The 18,454-nt window shown below is 46.8% G+C and overlaps 1 protein-coding gene across 1 annotated transcript in view; it reads right to left on the minus strand.

The window, feature by feature from the left end:
- The window catches only part of Ints3 (integrator complex subunit 3), a 46,237-nt gene that overhangs the window by 24,418 nt on the left and 3,365 nt on the right, over positions 1-18,454 (minus strand). The window contains exons 2-3 of the mRNA XM_052730431.1: positions 10,859-10,942; positions 8,243-8,326 (exon numbers count right to left, since the gene is read on the minus strand). Coding sequence (XP_052586391.1) covers positions 8,243-8,326; positions 10,859-10,942 — 168 coding nt within the window. The remainder of the gene's footprint in view (positions 1-8,242; positions 8,327-10,858; positions 10,943-18,454) is intronic.

The raw sequence follows: 18,454 nt of genomic DNA on the forward strand, positions 1-18,454 counted from the left end.
TCTTTCCTCTACACGGCTTCTCCATTCCAAAACTACCCTCCGCTCTGCCTCTTGGGTTAGGGAAAAGGACTAAAAGATTCTCTAATAAGGCAAGAAAGCCTGCTGGGCAAAGCTCCTGGTCCTGTCCCTGTCCCCCAACCTCCCTTTTCAGGAAGTGTCACACTGTTTGATGCCACAAGCTGAGCAAACCCAGGTGGGAGCCATCTGCGTTTCATCTGCCAGTGAAAGGTCACTGAAAAATGGGTTTGGGTGAAAGTCAAAAAGAAACCCAGAGATTTGTAGACTTGCTGTAACCCAGTCAGATGCAGCAAAGGGAATATTAAGGGACGAGGGTCTGGGAGAAAAAACAGAAATAAAGTCGAATTTTCTTAGCTTGATATAGTGGCACACGCCTATAATCCCAGCATTTGGGGGTTAAGGGAGAGGAATCACAAGTTCAAGGCCAGCCTGAGATACAAAGTGAGATCCTTGCTTAAAAACAAAACCAAACACTTCCTTGTTTGTTTCAGACAGAGCCTTACATGGTAGCTCAGGCTGTCCTGGAACTCACTATGTATGGCAAGCCTTCTGTCTCAGCCTCCTGAGATTACAGATATGTACTAGTACAGCCACTCAAAGCCGGACGTGGTGGTGCACAACATTTTTTTTAATGACTGATTTATTTTTATTTTATGTGCACTGGTGTTTTGCTCACATGTATGTCTGAGGGTATAGGGTCACCCAGAACTGGAACAACACAGCTGTGAGCTGCCATGTGGCTGATGGGAATTGGACCCAGGTCCTCTGGAAGAGCAGCCAGTGCTCTTAACTACTGAGCCATCTCTCCAGCCCTGGTGGTATACAACTTTAATTCTGGCACTCAGGAGGCAGAGGTTCCAGGCCAGTCAGGGCTACACAGAGAAACCTTGTCTCAGGAGGAAAAATCAAAAGCAAACAAAGAAAACAAAACTTTTATTTTTTATTTACTTAGTGTGTGTGTGTGTGTGTGTGTGTGTGTGTGTGTGTGTGTGTGTGTGTGTAGGTCAGAGGAAAACTATGGCATCAGTTCCTTCTACCTTCACTTATATCCCAGAGATTGAACTCTGAACTTGTCTGAGACAGAGAAATTATCAGGCTTGTATGGCAAGTGCTTTTACCCACTCAGGCAGCTTGCCGGCCCCCAAACATGAACTTTATTAGACTTTTCTCTTGAATGTCAAGTACTGAAGGGGGGTCCCTGCAGCATCCTCAGCCCTGGGGGGAGCGGGGGAGGGAGTGTAGAAGTTTCTTCTGAGTCACTGCTTCCCCTTTCCCTTAGAGCTTTTCCTTCTTCATCAATGAGGTCAGGCCTTAGGGAAGCTCATTAGCTGCCTCCCCCCCCTGCTGAGTTCTGTCCTGTCAGGGTCCCAGGCAAAGGGCAAAACTTCAGTAGAGAGCTTCTTAGCTAGACAGAAACGTCACAAGTCTGGGCACAGAGATGGCATCGAGATTAACAATAAGCTGGGTGTTGGTGGCAGTGGCGGTGCTCGCCTTTAATCCCAGTACTGCGGAGGCAGAGACAGGATCTTAGTGAGTTTGAGACCAGCCTGGACTACACAGAGAAACTCTGTCTCAATAAATAAATAGATAGATAGATAGATAGATAGATAGATAGATAGATAGATAGATAGATAGATAGATAAATGGATGAGACACGCCACCAACAACAACAACAAAAAGATTAACAATAAGCCCGGTGTGGAGGCTCCTGCCTGTCCTCTCAGCACTTGGGCAGGAAGGAAGATCAGGAGTTCAAGACCATCCTCAACTAAATAATAAGTCTAAGGGCAGTCTGAGCCACATGAGGCCCAGCCAAGAAAGAAAGGGGGGGAGGGAGACAGAGAGATCGAGAGAGAGAAAAATACGTCATGATCGTGATACAGGGTCGGACCCCTCACCAAGAAGGTATTTGCACACCTGAAGTGGTGGTACCCGCCTTTAGTCCCAGCACTCGGGAGGCAGAGGAAAGAAGATCTCTGAGTTCGAGGCCAGCCTGGGCTACAGAGTGAGTTCTAGGACAGTCAGTCAGGGCTACAGAGAAACCCTGTCTCAAAGAACCAAAACACCAAAACCAAAACCAAAAGCAGATTCCATGCTTTTTTTAATGGGGGCTTTTTGTTTCTTTTTGTTTGGATACTTTTTATCTTAATGATTTTGTTTGTTTTGATTTTCATTGTGTGTATGGTGGGTTTATTTATTTATTTATTTATTATGTATACAAGTATTCTGTTTGCATGTATCCCTGCAGGCCAGAAGAGGGCGCCAGATCTCATTACAGATGGTTGTAAGCCACCATGTGGGTGCTGGGAATTGAATTTAGGACCTCTAGAAGAACAGCCAGTGTTCTTAACCTCTGAGCCATCTCTCCAGCCCCGTGTATGGGTTTTAGTTGTTTGTTTGTGGCGGTTTTTTTGAGATAGGATCTCTCTCCATAGTCCTGGCTGTCCTGGAACTCACAGACATCCACCTGCCTTTGCCTCCCAAGTGTTGGGATTAGTCATGTGACACCATGCCCAGCCATCATTTTTGTAGTTTTGTTTCTGTTTTAGAGAGAGAGCTCATGCAAGATCGCTGGATGGTGGTGTCACATGACTTCAATCCCAGGACTGTTACACAGAGAAACCCTGCCTCAAAACCAAACCAAACCAAAACAAAACAAAACTGAGAGAGAGAGAACACATAAAGTTAGGTGGGGAGGGAGATGAGAGAGGAGGGGAGGAGTTGGAGGAAGGGAAAAATAATCAAAAGAAATTTTTGAAGAAAAAATTAGCAACAATAGTAATAGCTAACACTCATTGACCTCAGCACAAACTTTGTCTATGTTACTGCACTTGGTAAATCTAAAAGCCCTTTGAAACAGATGTTAGTTATTATCTTTGTACAGGTAAGGAAGTAGCCACAGGAAGAGGGAGGGGAAAGGGGGGAGGGGAGGAGGGGGAGAGGGAGAGGATAGAACAGGGGAGGGGAGGGGAGGGGAGGGGAGGGGAAGGGAGAGTTTGGGGAAAAACCAGCATTAAATCCAGGCAGTGATCACATCTATAATCCCAACTACAGCATGAGATCTCATCACAAAACAAACAGACAAACAAATCCAGGCAATCTAATTTCAAATACCCTGCTTAACCACCTCAAAAACAAATATGAAAACTAACTAAAGGAGACAAGCCTGCCAGAGGTGGAGGGAAGATTACGACAGCTCTGGAGTTACTCCATTTGTACACTCACCCACCCTAAGCATTCTACAGTGTGGTCCTCACTACCTGGAACAGCTCTTCGGCCTTAGTGGGATGTGGGGCTCTAACAAGATCTGTTCCCATCATTCTCCCTGCCTCTTCGGTCCTCAAATCTAACTGCTCTGATGAAAAAAGTATCAACAGAGATTCTTCATGTGCCACAAATTTCTCATACCCAAAGGAGAATTTATCCTGACTCTATCTAGGGGGTAGACTGTTGAGAGATTAAAAACAAAAACCACAAGGGAGTGAGCACAAGACAGGCGACCCAGTTCTGCTGACATACTGGTTATCAAATTGGGAGAGTACATTCTGGAGACTCCTCACAGGTAAGTCACAGAATGTCCTAGAGGAAACGGGAGGGAGAGGGAGAAAGAAAACCCCATGCTGAGCTAACCACATCAGAGCCTTGTCTGCTCAAAGGAAAGAAGAAATACCAGAAATGTAGCCCAGACTCAGGACAGGGAAGGAGGGCCAATTTTTCAGGAGGTATGAGGCCTGATGAAGAGCCGTGATACTGTCTGCCTAATTCCACCTTCCACCAGGGATCTTTATCAGTTGTAACCGCTGATAAGATGGCAGCTGGGTACCCACAGTACCACGTGCCCTATGCTGCCAGCTGTCGAAACCTCTGTGCCAGCTTGCTGACTGCTTTGAAAGAGAAGCAGATGGGAAGAAAAACAAAAACAAAACAAAGCAGACAAGAGCAGTGATCTCAGACAAAAGAAAAAGGACAGGGTGGTAGAGAGGCAGCGTCAGCCTGGCCCTGCTGAGGACAGTGACCCAGCAGCTCCAGCCTTCTTCCAGACTACCAGCAATGAGAGCCTAGACCAACGAACGGCCTAGGAATGAGTCTAGGGACAGCTGAGGGAGAGGGACTTGGGCACGGATGCCAGGGTTTTTCCAGTTAATGTTTTTCATTGATGCTAGAACCTGCAGAGTTGAGATCCCAGCTTAGCCTCCGTTCATCACATCAGCCCTTGCTCCAGATACTTAGCTCAGACCCCAAATAAATAAATTCAAAAGCTATAAAGCATCCATGTAAGAGTTGCCAGAGGAAGGCGTAACTGGGATGACGTTCACCCATGCCTACTGTACTCTCCAGCAACACCTTATCTGCATTCTCTCGTTGTGCACGCACCGTGCTGTGCATGCACAAGCTACAGGCACATGCAGAGTTCAGAAGACAACTCTCAGGAGTTCTTCTCCCTTTGCATCTGGGGACCAAACTCAGTCACCAGGTTTGCAAACAAAGGAGTTGAGCTGCTGAGCCATCTTTCGGGTCACTTAGCTGCCACATCTCCAGCTCGCCTGCTTAACCCACCTATCCGTCCACTGACAAGTTCCTAAGAGCTGATCCTAACTCCTGAGCTTGCTTACTACCATCTAGACCTCAGAAGCTCCCCAGCTCACTCTTCCCACCCAAGATTCTTGACTCAGTTTCCACAACTATCTTTATCACCCATGCTTCATAGCTCTATGCCTACAAGACCCAGGAACAAGTAAACCTTAAATCTACCCTGGATTTCTGTGCAAAGGCAGAATTAACCCAAATAAACGCCTAGAAAACAGTCTTCTTGCTTAAGCTAAACTCTAAGACAACACATTAAGACCAGTCCTTATCAGCAACTCCTGCCAGGAACTTCTGCCCAAAGCAGAGAAGGGTAAAGAACTGGGCAGACTTGCCACTAATTCTTCCGCCAGTCTGACCCAGCTCAAGTGTCCAAATGACTCACCACTGATAGGTCCTCCCTCATCTAAGACTCTAACGTGCTTGCCTAAAGAGGTCTGACCTAGGGACCCGCAGGTAGAGGATTTACTTAGAAACCTTTAGCATATGAACATGAACCTGTGCAGCTGTCATCAGTTATGAAACCCAAAATGAGATGGTTCAACTCCCTTGGGAGCACAGGCCTGCTACACTGCAAACAAGTAGAACACTCCAGCTCTCACTAGACTCCCTCGCAAAACTCATGGCACAACATACACTGACGCTGGAGAACCTGTGGCCTCTCACCGCCAAGCCAGGCAAGAGAAGAGAGACAGCGGCCACAGCCTGCTCCCCTCCCAGAAGCTCACTGATTGACCCTGGCAGATCAGACCTCACCTTTTCCAGAAGGCAAGGCTAACCTGCACTGAGATGACTTCCACTTATTGTTTTGTTTGTTTATTTGTTATAGGTAAGGTCTTACTTTGTAATGCAGGCTGGCCTGGAGCTGATTCCGTTATTTGTATGCGTGTTTGCCTGTACAAGTTTATGTACACCATGTGTGTGCCATGCCTTGGAGGCCAGTGAGGGTGTCAGATCCCCTGGAACTGGAGTTGCAGGCAGTTGTGAGCTGTGATATGGATTCTGGGAACTGAAGCTGGGTCTTTGGTAAGAGCAGTGTATGCTCTTAACCATTGAGCCATCTCTCCAGCCAATTTTTATTTTATTTTATTATTTATTTATTTGTTTGTTTGTTTGATGTGAGACAAGGTTTCTCTGTGCAGCCCTAGCTGTCCTGGATCTCACTCTGTAGACCTCAAACTCACAAAGATCCACTTGCCTCTGCCTCCTGAGCACTAGGATTAAAGGCATGCACTACCACTGCTCAAGCATTTTTTTGTTTGTTTTTTGTTTTTTGTTTTGTTTTGTTTTTTCAAGACAGGGTTCCTCTGTGTAGTTTTTGGTGCCTGTCCTGGATCTCACTAGATCTCTGTAGACCAGGCTGGCCTCGAACTCACAGAGATCCACCTGGCTCTGCCTCCCAAGTGCTGGGACTAAACCACTGCCCAGCCCACCCAATTTTTATTTCTAAAAATCTACTTATTTATTTAACTTACTGGCTTGGTAGTTGATATGTAGCTCTAACTGGCCTTGAACTCAGGGCAATCCTTCTATCTTAACTTCCCAACCACTGATCTTACAGGTATGTATCACCATGCCCAGTGTAGTTGGGGTAGAGGAAACTAGGGCTTAAACCCAGGGCCTCACACTGCTACACAGCACTAACACTGAGCTAAATCCAATCAGATTTTTAAAAATTTTATGTAGGCCGGGCGGTGGTGGCGCACGCCTTTAATCCCAGCACTCGGGAGGCAGAGCCAGGCGGATCTCTGTGAGTTCGAGGCCAGCCTGGTCTCCAAAGCGAGTACCAGGAAAGGCGCAAAGCTACACAGAGAAACCCTGTCTCGAAAAACCAAAAAAAAAAAAAAAAAAAAAAAATTTTATGTAGTGTGTGTGTGTGGGGGGGATGAATGAACTGGACACCGTTTGGGAGTCTGTCCCCTCCCTCTACTATAGGTCATGAGGATCAAACTCAAACTCAGGTCATCAGGCTTATGTGGCACGTACGTCTACCAGCTGAGCCATCTCACTGGCCCTTAAATCAGATTTTAATTACAATACTATAAAAATACATACAAGAGGAAATAAAACCATAGCCCTCACTTATCCATCTTCATCTTTGCCAACAATGTCTTTAAAGGCAGTGAGCTCCTATTACTGCTCAGCACCACCAAACCAATGTCATCCATTTATCTCTAAAAATCCGGGTGATAAATTCACTGTGAGATGAAAACCCAGTACTTGAGAGGCCGAGGGGAGGAGTTCTAGGTCAGCCTGGATCATGTCTCAAACGGAGAAAGAAGAGAAAGGGGGAAAGCACAGATGGAATTCTACCTAACGAAGTTCAAAATGACTGGTCTTTCTCCTGGGGGAGCACGACCACGTGAAGAACTACTGTCCGACCCCTTCATCTCCACAGGCACCAGCTGGCATCAGAAGTATGAACACAGCAGGTTCCCACATCCACACACACTTCACTGATACAAGCATCTCTGCCAGGGAACCAGGAGCACCGTCTGTATCCCTCAGAATGAGATTCCTTTGGTTATCCCTGCCAGGGAACCAGGAGCACCCCTGTCTGTATCCCTCAGAATGAGATTCCTTTGGTTATCCCTGAACAAATGGCAGCATGGCTAGGTTCCCAGGCACCTGATGGAGGGCTGCAGTCTAGAGGGAGACAGCTACAAAAACCGCACAGGGTTCAGACACATGAAACGGATCAACTGACAGAGCAGAACACAACAGCAGGCAAAGAGTGCATCTAATTCCTTCCACGCCAGCTGTGCCCAGGAAAGGCCAAGAATCAAGTCCCCTCACTCTTCACTTCTGCCACAGGGTTCCAGCCAGACTCCAACCTGAACCCTTATGCCAAGACTCAAAAGATACAAAGTTGCTGGAGAGGAGCTATCTGGAGAAACAGAAGGCTTAATTTATAAGAAGAACAGAATCCCCAGAAACTAACTCTCCGGCTGGTCCTGAGCCTTGGCTGGTCCTGAGCCTTGGTGGAGCCTCTTCTGTCTATGAAGAGGCCAGGCTGGTTTCCGGCAATACTCATTAGGAAGTCAGGCTCCACTGTGCTCTGGTGTTTTCTTAATCATTACATTAAGTTATTTAATCTAAAGGTTACATGCTACAATTTTAAGGCTGTTTTCTGTCTGTTCTTCTGGGTAAGAGCTCTCACGGGCTTGGCTGCCCTTTATCTCTTCCATCCCCTAAATTAAATGCCAACCTTTGAGCTTCCTGTCTTACACCTGAAACTTAACATTCATGTTATTCTTATCCTCCTAATTGTTTTTTCTTGCCTTTAGCTTTAGGACCTGGGGTTAGGAAGGACTCCAGCCAGAGACTAATGAATTCACTGAGGATAAGAAGGGACTTGAGGCCGGGCGGGTGGTGGCGCACGCCTTTAATCCCAGCACTCGGGAGGCAGAGCCAGGCGGATCTCTGTGAGTTCGAGGCCAGCCTGGTCTCCAAAGCGAGTTCCAGGAAAGGCGCAAAGCTACACAGAGAAACCCTGTCTCGAAAAACCAAAAAAAAAAAAAAGAAGGGACTTGAGATCACATCTGGAGAACAAGGTGATTCAGCTCTTGTCAAGAGTGTGATGCGACTTCAGTTAAAGATCCCACAGACTTATAAGGACCCAGGGAAGAAATCGCCTTACCTTCTGGGCTTGGGCAGGTTCAGTGAGGACAAGAGTAAACAGGCCTAGGCAGATCTCTTCATGCTGGGGGGGTCCTTTGCATACCTGGAAGGTAAGAGAGAAAAAAACGGAGTTGTCACTTACATGCAGGAAGTGCAAGCACAATTTCTCCTAGAACTCTTGGGACTCTTGAGTAACATTTAATGGGGAAAATCAGCTCTCAAATATGATGATTCCCTTCTCTTCAAAGGGATGAGGCACCTAGTTCAGGAGATAAGGCGAGGGGAAAACTTCACTGCTTTCTCTGAGCAGCTGAAGCTAGAGCCAGAAAATACAGGAGTGCTTCAAGGGGGAAAAGCCCGGGCGCTGGGGGAACCCTGCAGTGGAGACACAGCCACTCCAGTCACGACCACAGGCAACCCCAGAACCTGGGGACTTCAGCACAGCGATGATGACACCTGGTCCCGTGCGAGGAGGACCTCAGCACCTACTCTGTAAGACTCTTCTCATTTCTAACTATTATTTACGTTAGACTATTTTTTTCAGTTAGCATACAAAGTAATAGGATTCACTACAGGATTTTCACACATACTTCATTATTTAATTTTTTTTAGCATTACCTAATACGTATATGGTATTGTATGTGTGGATGATACATGTGTGTGTTGTATGCATATGTTCAAGGAGGCTCGAGGTAGGCGACGGGTGTCTTCCTCAGTCTCCACCTTTAGCTTTTGAAATAGGGCTTCTCACTAAATCTGATGCTCATAGACTTGGCTAAGCTGGTCAGCCAACGAGCTTCAGGGAGCCAACTGTTCCCACCGCACTTCATTCCCAGGCTAGGGTCACAGGCATGCGCTGCCACTCTTTAGAGATTACCCAGGACCCACGCTCAGATCGCCACGCTCGCTCAGCAGGCACTTTACTGACTGAGCCGTCCACCTAAGCACATTACCTAAATTCCTTTTCATTCATGAATTAATGTCTGTAGTGTGTATGTGCACAATGTCATGGCATGACTATGGAGCTCACAGGACAACTTGTAGGAGTTGGTTCCCCTTCTTCCATGTGGGTCTCAGGGACTGAACTCAGACAGTCAAGCTTGGAGGCAGACACCCTTACCCACTGAGCCATCTTGTCAACTGCTATCATATGATTTTTTTTTTTCCCCGAGACAGGGTTTCTCTGTGTAGCTTTGGTGCCTTTCCTGGAACTCACTCTGTAGACCAGGCTGGCCTTGAACTCACAGAGATCCGCCTGCCTCTGCCTCCCGAGTGCTTTTGCTGGGATTAAAGGTGTGCGCCACCACTGCCCGGCCTCATATAAATTTCTTACATGTGCTATCTAAAATTATTTTAACTGCACAGATTAACAGGTAAAGATAAAATGTATGTAAGAATGATTTGCAAAGAAACTATAAAACAAGCATTTTTTTCTTTAAAAACTTTAGTATGGGCCGGGCAGTGGTGGCGCACGCCTTTAATTCCAGCACTTGGGAGGCAGAGCCAGGTGGAGCTGTGAGTTCCAGGCCAGCCTGGTCTATAGAGCGAGACCCAGGACAGGCACCAAAACTACACGGAGAAACCCTGTCTTGAAAACCAAACAACAGAAAAAACTTCGGTATGTGTGTTGAGTGTGTGCATACACATGACGTTGTTGCATGTGGAGGTCAGAGGATAACTTGCTGGAGTGACTTCTCACCTCCCACTACGTGGGTCCCAGGGAACAAACAAGCTGTCATACTCCACAGCAGGAATCACTACCTGTTGAGCCATATTGTTGCTGGTCTCATGAGTTTATATATTTTTTTCAATCTTGGAAAAATTTTTGCCAGGCATGATGGCACCTGCCCTTTTTTTTTTGGTTTTTGGAGACAGGGTCTCTCTGTAGTCCTGGCTATCCTGGAACTCACTCTGTAGACTATGCTGGCCTCTAACTCACTGAGATCCTCCTGCCTCTGCCTCCTGAGTGCTAGGATTAAAGGAGTGCACCACCACTGCCTGGCTTTTTTTTTGGGGGGGGGGGTTGGCATATGCCTTTAATTCCAGCACTTGAGAAACAGACACAAGCAGATCTCTGTAAGTTCAGCCAGCACAATCTACACATCAAGTTCCAGGTCAGCTAGGGCTAAGACTAAGTCTAAATAAATAAAAGTTTTTTTTATAAATTGTCAAAGAAAATCAGAGGACAATTCTTGGGAGTCAGTTCTCTCTTGCTGTCCTATGGAATCCAGGAATGAGAATCAAGGCTGTGTGGGCTGCGTGCAAAGCCCTTGACCTACTGAGCCACCTGGCCGGCCAATAACTGAGCTTTTAAGTTGTTATATAAGTCAGGCAGGATGGCACAAGCTTGTGATCACAGCACTTGGGAGGCTGAGGCAGAAGGACCTTGAGTATGACGCTAGCCTGGATTCTATACTAATTTCAAGGGCCAGTATGTATCCTATGCTAAGATGTGGTCTCAGAATAAAGGCTCCAAGAAATAGACTCTACTAGTGAGAGAGAAAAACCTCATCTAAAGAACCAAGATGTGAACTCAGTCCCTTAAGTCCTGGCCACCACCACCATCTTTCCACCTTCCTGTCTGCATCTCAGCGCTTCCCCAAGCAGAACGGATGTAAGGAGGAAGGGTACTTACATAGGCGTTGAGGGCATCATTGGCTTCTCGCTCAGAGACACCAGTCGTCATCGATGTCACAATACTCATGCATCTTTCCAGCCTCTGGGGGAGGGATGGGAACAAATGGGGAGTGAGTCATAACACTATCTATGAAGTGCTTTTGGCCCAAAAACTTTTTTTTTTTGTTTTTTGTTTTTGGGGCAAGGTTTCTCTGTGTAGTTTTGCTGCCTGAGATCCGCCTGGCTCTGCCTCCCGAGTGCTGGGATTAAAGAAAGGCGTGCGGCACCACAGCCCGGCCCAAAGACATTTTAAAACTTCAAGCTTGGCCACCCTGCTACTGTGCTTAAAGGAGAAAGAAAAAGAAGAAACTCTGCCACTGACAAACACGGCAGGAACAGCACAGGAACAGCCGACTTTGGACAACATCCCCCATGCGGACGACAGCTAGTAACACCTTCGGGAAGGGTAAAGTCCTAAGACTCACAATGCTGACTAACGTCACAGGAAAATAACAAATGGAGGACAGCCTGCAGGACGTCACCAGAGCCACAGTAAGCAAACTCCTCTAAGATTAGGAAAGTCCGATGTAGCGGCACATGCTGTAGTCCCAGATTACTTGAGCTCAGGAGTTAAGAACAACGTAGGTAATACAGTATGGTCAGAGTCTGTCCAAAAATACGTGGACAAACATGAAGGTGCATACCTGTAATTTGGGTACTCAAGAAGCTGAGGCAGGGGGATTCTGAGTTCAAGATCAGCCTGGGCTGCATAGCAAAATTTTGTATAATTTTCTTTAGATTTTAAATATGAAGTCACTAAAAAACTAAGAATCTTAACAGTCAAACATAAGGTATAGATCTTGTTTTCATTTCTGACGAGCAAACCAACTTTATAAAAGGAATTTGAGATACAATCAATGATTTGCGTGCTTTAATTCCAGCTCTCAGGAGGCAAAGGTAGGTAGATCTCTGTGAGTTCAAGGCCACCCTAGTCTATGTAAGGCTAGACAGTCAAAGGCTACATAATGGGATACTGTCTCAAAACAAAAAGGAAGAAAAGAAAGTTAGATATGAAGTACTGAGTAAATCAAGGAATTACTATTATGTTTTTTCATGTTAAAATTAAAAAGTAATGAGTTTGAGGCCAACCTGGTCTACAGAGCTAGTTCCAGGACAACCAGGAATACACAGAGAAACCTTGTCTCAGAAAACTAAAAAAAAAACAAAACAAAAAACAACCTAAAAAAAAGTATACAGAGGGGAGAGAGACGGCTCAGCAGTTAAGAGCACTTGTTGCTCTTGCAGGGGGCCCAGGCTGGACTTTCACCACGTACGTGGTGACTCTCAGCTGTCTCTACCTCCAGTTCTAGAAGATTCTATGCCCTCGTGCGGCCTCCACCAGCATCAGACATGTAAGCAGTGCACAGGCATACGTAAAGACAAAACACCCATATAGGAGAGATGGCTCCGTTAGGAGCACTGACTGCTCTTCCAGAGGCCGTGGGTTCAATTCCCAGCACCCACATGATGGCTCACCACTGGCTATAACTATGGTTCCAGAGGACCTGACACCCTCACACAGGCAAAAACATCAATGCACATAAAAACAAAAAAAGAAAAAGAACACTGGCTGTGAGTCAGGCGGGGGTGGTGCACGCCTTTAATCCCAGCACTCAGGAGACAAGAGGCTGACAGATCTCTGTGAGTTCGAGGCCAGTCTGTCTACAGAGTGAGCTCCAGGACAGCTAGAGCTACACAGAGAAATTTAAACCTGCCACTGCCTTTAGTTAAACAAGGATGGCCACTCTAGTTTCAAAGGGTACCATAACCTGGCATGTGCTTAGTATTTTAAGGAGTCACAGGAGGGTCCCCATCCTGAAGAAACATTTATTACTACATACTGCTAAGATACCAACAAAGCATGCTGTATGTCTAGCCAGACAGTCACTTTGTACCAACACCTGAACTATCCTACAACTTCTAAAACTTTAGCATGAGGCTAATCCAAAATTTTAATTGGTTTAAGGAAAAACCAATTCCCAGTGATAATGACGTTGGCAAAATCAGAAAAAGGGCAGACTTGTTTATTTCCACTCAATGTCACAAGCTAACAAAACATATCTTGCTGGAACTCTGGGGGCAGAGGCTGGTGGGATCTCTGAGTTTGAGGCCAGCCTGGTATACAGATCAAGATCTGGGCAGCCAGGGGTACACAGAGAAACCCTGTCTCAAAAAGAAAAATAAAAGAAAACCATCTTGGTGAAGGACAGAGATAAAAGAATCAAAAATCCAACACCAACCCAGGCACCTTGGCAAGACCTCGTCTCAGTATTTAGAGGGGGGCCGGCAATATAGCTAGGTAGTGAGACTAGCATGTGCAGCAGATGGGATGGAGCTGGGTATGGTGGTGACGCCTGTTATCCCAGCACTCAGGACGAAGGCAGGAGGATTGCTGTAAATTCCAGGCCAGGCAGACCACCAAAGTCAGACTGCGCAGGAAAGCAAACACTAATAACAACAACAATGTAGAAACAAACAAACAAACAGATATATGGGCCCAGTGATGCACACTATAATCTCAGCATTTGGAATTGTACTTGAGGCAGGAGGATCAGGAATGCAAGGTCATCTCTGGCTACAAAGGCAGCTCAAGATAGGCCTGAGTTATGTGAGACCCTGTCTCACAACACCAAATAGAACAAAAACTTAAAACAAAATAAAAAACTCTTAACAGCCGGGCAGTGGTAGCATATGCCTTTAATCCCAGCACTCAGGAGGCAGAGGCAGGTGGATCTCTGTGAGTTCGAGGCCAGCCTGGTCTACAGAGCAAGTTCCAGGACAGCCAGAGCTTTCACTCAGAGAAACCCTGTTGTGAAAAACCAAAACCAACCAACCAACCAACCAACCAACCAACCAACCAACCAAACAACAACCCTAACATATCTGAGGCTTTGGGCTCGGGCCCTGGTACTGCAAAGAAAAACCACCACAATGATGATGATGTCGATCCTGCTGGCAACGTTCTGAGGCAGTGACAAGTAAGTACAGTGAGGGAGGCATGAGGAGAAAAGACCAACATGCTTCTCCTTTGACCGTCATCCAGGTTATCTACATCCATCCTGAGAGGAGCCCGACGGGATGGGACTGAGGAGCCGGCCCGTCAGCTTAGCAAATGGCTGCTCTTGCTGAGGGTGCAGGTTCCGTTCCCAGCATCTCCACAGCGCAGACAGCCACGAAGGCAGAACACCCATACACATAAAATAAAAATAAAGTGAGACCCTGTCTCAAAAACAAAACAAGATAATAATAGTAAGAATAATAAATCTTTTTTTTTGTTGCTTTTGTTTTGTTACAGAGGGTTTCTCTGTGTGGTCCTGGCTGTCCGGAACGCACTATGTAGACAAGGCTGGCCGTGAACTCAGAGACTCAGAGATCCACTTGTCTCTGCCTCCTGAGTGCTGGGATTAACAGCGTTTATCACCATGCCCAGCAATAATAAATCTTTAAAAAAAAAATTTTAAAAAAAGTTTAAGGTAGCAAAGGGTAGATTTGTGTTTCGAAAGGAGGCTCTGATAGGTCCAAAATCTTAACCTAAAACCACCCTAAAGCTGTTTAGGGGTGACATTTACAACTTTACCTCCAACAGCAGTCCTAGCTTCAAATTAGGGCAGATGAGCATGTTCAGCCTCAATAAATAGCAAGTGATACTTGTTAAAAGCAGCTGTGCCATCACATGAACGCTAGGCTGCAACCTCAAGACCCGAGAGCTCTGGGAGCCACTATCACCTACTTTAGCTCCTGCATAAAAAGTGTGGCAAGAAAAACCTGAGGCTGGGTTTCTTTCTCTCTTTTAAAACCTTGTCTCTTCCTTTCTACTAAAGACAGTCAGCAGGGCCTGGAGAGTGACCTATCCCAATGGTCAGGTCTTGCCGACACCCTGTACCCAGCCTAGGTTAACTGGCAGCTTCAGAGTGAAGGGAAGAGGTGAGTAAGCAGCATCCCAAACTCTAGGCACTGCGCACATCAGAGAAAGCATGTTCCCTGAATCGCCAGAGGGAAGCCAAGCAGCACAGGCAACAGAAGCCACCTGGAAGCAAGCATGGCTGGAACTGGTCCTCGCTGGCCGGGCCCAGGCTCATCCTGGCTGAGTTATTTAGCCTCTGCAAACCCTGGTTTTATCTGGAAAAAAAACCAACCAAACAAACAGATAACCCCTGCATCACAAACTTGCACTATGCACAGTCTCAGCTGATTAGAATCTATCCAGTTTGTGAAGCTCAGCAACTGCACAAATCCAACCCTTCAAGGCCTGGCTCTCCAATCTCCCGCCACTTCTCGGTTGTTGTAAACGGAATGAATTACATTCATTTACTTGTATGGGGGTGGGGGTGGGGGTTTGGCACAGTGTGTAGCAGAGGACAACTCATTGGGCGTCGGGAATCTTCCACCATCAGGTGGTCGTGCTTGGCAGCAGGTAACCACACTCCATCCATCTTGCTAGCCCTCCTGCCACCACTTCTCATGGCATGTCCTTAAAGGTTCCTGAAAACGTAATCCCCTGCCACAGGCCGGGGATAAGTTCCCAACTAGTGAAAGGCTTCTTCTCTTATTTTTGCCTTTAGAGAGCAGAGGAAATGCTGGGGGTGGGGGGTGGCCCACGCCTAACTCGGGAGGCAGAGGCAGGTGGATCTCAGAGTTTGAGGCCAGCCTGGTCTACAGAGTTCATTTCAGGACAACCAGGGTTAAAAAGAGAAACCCTACCTTGAAAAAGCAGAGGGGAGGGGGGAGGAGTGAGCATAGGGAAGGGAAGGGAAGGGAGGAGGGAGGAGGCCTGACTAATGGACCCAGAACCAAAAGCCTGCAAATCCCACTCCAAGGCCCTACGTTCTGGCTAAGAGTCTAGGTGTGGTTTAACATTCATGAGGCTCTGGGTTGAGCAAAGCTTCTCTAGGCTCCTCCCAAATGTTCTAAACTCTGATCAGAGGCCTGAGTCAATGTTATGGGACACTGCCCAGTCAAGAAGAGTAGCCTCTTGAAACAGGGAGGCCCAATAAAGGATATAGAAAGCAGAGTCCAGAATTTGACTGAGTGGACAAACTCAATGAGAAAAGAAACATGAGGCCATTCCTTTTCAGACAACAGACATACAGAAGAAACGCCTTTTCCTAGAGAAAGGGTACTCATCTAAAACTGCTCCTGGTGGCGCCTATCTGTACCTCAGCACTTGGGAGGTGGAGGCAGAAAGATCAGGAGTTCAAAGCCAGCCTGTCTAAAATAAACAAACAAGGACAAATAAACAAACAAAAAGAAATAATCTCAAATCATTCAGAGTGACAAAAGGGACACTCTCCTCAGCCGGATGTGGTGGCGCGTGTCTTTAATCCCAGCGTTCAGGGAGGCAGAGGCAGGCGGAGTTTGGGGCCAGCCTGGCCTAAAGAGTGAGTTTCAGGACAGTCAGAGCTGCACAGAAAAATCCTGTCTCAAGAAAACAAAACAGCCGGGCGGTGGTGGCGCACACCTTTAATCCCAGCACTCGGGAGGCAGAGGCAGGAGGATCTCTGTGAGTTCAAGGCCAGCCTGGTCTACAAAGTGAGGTCCAGGAAAGGTGCAAAACTACACAGAGAAACCCTGTCTCGAAAAACAACAACAATAAAAAAAAAAAAAAAAAAAAAAAAGAAAACAAAACAAAACAAAGCTGGGCGGTGGTGGCGCACGCCTTTAATCCCAGCACTGGGGAGGCAGAGCCAGGAGGATCTCTGTGAGTTCGAGGCCAGCCTGGGCTACCAAGTGAGTTCCAGGAAAGGTACAAAACTACACAGAGAAACCCTGTCTTGAAAAAAAAAAAAACCAAAAAAGAAAGAAAACAAAACAAAACAAAACAAAAGGACCACTCTCCTCAAAGGCCACAGGAGACCAGATGTATAATTGGGTAACAGTACCCTTTCCCGTAGTCTCTAAAGGTCCTCAGAAAAGATGAAATCACACACGCAGCTGCCAGCAATTGCTGGCAGGATGGCTCAGTTCAGAACAAGCTCTCTATGACAGCACCTCAGAGAGCTGAGTAAATATTTATCATCTCCAGGAGCTCTGGAACTCATTTTTCTAGTACTAAAACTACCTGACAAGAAGAGCAGTGGACGGCCCGGAGAGGGGAGGGAAGCCTTCCAGCTTCTCAGTATATACCTGACGCGGAAGACAGGTTCGAGGTGCCAACTAGAAGGGCCCCTTTAGGCATCCCATTTCCCTCTCCCGGGCCTGCTGACTATACACTCTGCTACGTGTGGAGTGCATGGCTCCCTTACAGGAGGCGGGGAGCCTTGCAGCATTCAGTGCACTGTCTTCAGAAAAGGAAAATGTGATCCAACCTGCACAATTTCTAAGAACCTCCATCAATAAGAAGTGACTGACCACGCTGGGTTCTAAGTACAGCCAGCCTTTCCTCCTGGTGAATACAGAAAGGACAGGCTCTGACATCCTCAGACAAACTCTGAGAGACCTAGGACAGACACCCTTCAGATCCCAAGGAATGACCTATATTCTACAATCAAGAACATGTAAAATGATGGCTTAAGGGGAAAAAATTAACAACGACTCGAAGGTCATCCCTCGTCGATATCTCAGAGAGGCTGAGTTGTCGCTTAGAGGAAATATGGTGGGGACATACCTCTATCTTGCCAAACTTAATTCTGAGACCTATCTTGAAGATATTCTGACTTCTCTGGGCCACAGCTCCTGCTTTTGGCCTGACTTCAAAGTGACTGGTCCTTCCCTGGCAAAGGAATAGCCAGGACTGTGAAACCTCATGAGACTAGGAACTACATGTTCTAAACTCCTCCAATCTCTGCACTATTTTTATCTCATTCCCTCCCCAAATTAGGATGGGGATGGGCAAGAATATCAGTCTTCAAAGGGAGGAACGGGGCCAAAGAGAAGAAAGGATACAACAAGCACTCCCCAGGGTAGAAGAGTCACAGCTCCATGCAGGATGATCTTGAGGAGTGCGTCCCGCTCCAGGCCCGTAAGGGGCCTTTGTTTTTTTGTTTTTTTTCGAGACAGGGTTTCTCTGTGTAGTTTTGGTGCCTTTCCTGGAGCTCGCGCTGTAGCCCAGGCTGTCCTCGAACTCACAGAGATCCGCCTGCCTCTGCCTCCCGAGTGCTGGGATTAAAGGCGTGCACCACCACTGCCCGGCGGGGCCTTTGTTAATCATATTCAACTATGTCCACGTCTTTACTACCCTCACCTAACTCTTCAGGACTTCTTGTGGAGTGATACTTTGTCCTTAGTCGACAAACTTCTGGGTAGCACACCTCACGTCCTTCTATTTTCCTATCAGGCTCAAGGCACTTTAAGCACATGGAGTCAAAAAGCTGACCCACTTTCCTGGGCCACTGGTAGGCCTATGATGGAAAATTACCACGTCAGAATGAGCAGAGGTCACTTGGTCAATGGCAGATGTTGATAACTTCTGTGTGCAAAGATCTGTGGTGAGGCGCAGAGGATGAAGGGGCCAGTAAGCCTGACCCTCGGACACAATGGCCTAGCAGGGATAACAGAGCCACGCCCATTGGGGGGAAGGCTAGTGTAGCAAGACTTGCTGAAGAAGGAAAGGACAAAG

This window comes from Peromyscus californicus, unplaced genomic scaffold, assembly GCF_007827085.1.
Source record: "Peromyscus californicus insignis strain IS unplaced genomic scaffold, ASM782708v3 Scaffold_9__1_contigs__length_137607984, whole genome shotgun sequence".
NCBI classification, from domain to species: Eukaryota; Metazoa; Chordata; class Mammalia; order Rodentia; family Cricetidae; genus Peromyscus; species Peromyscus californicus.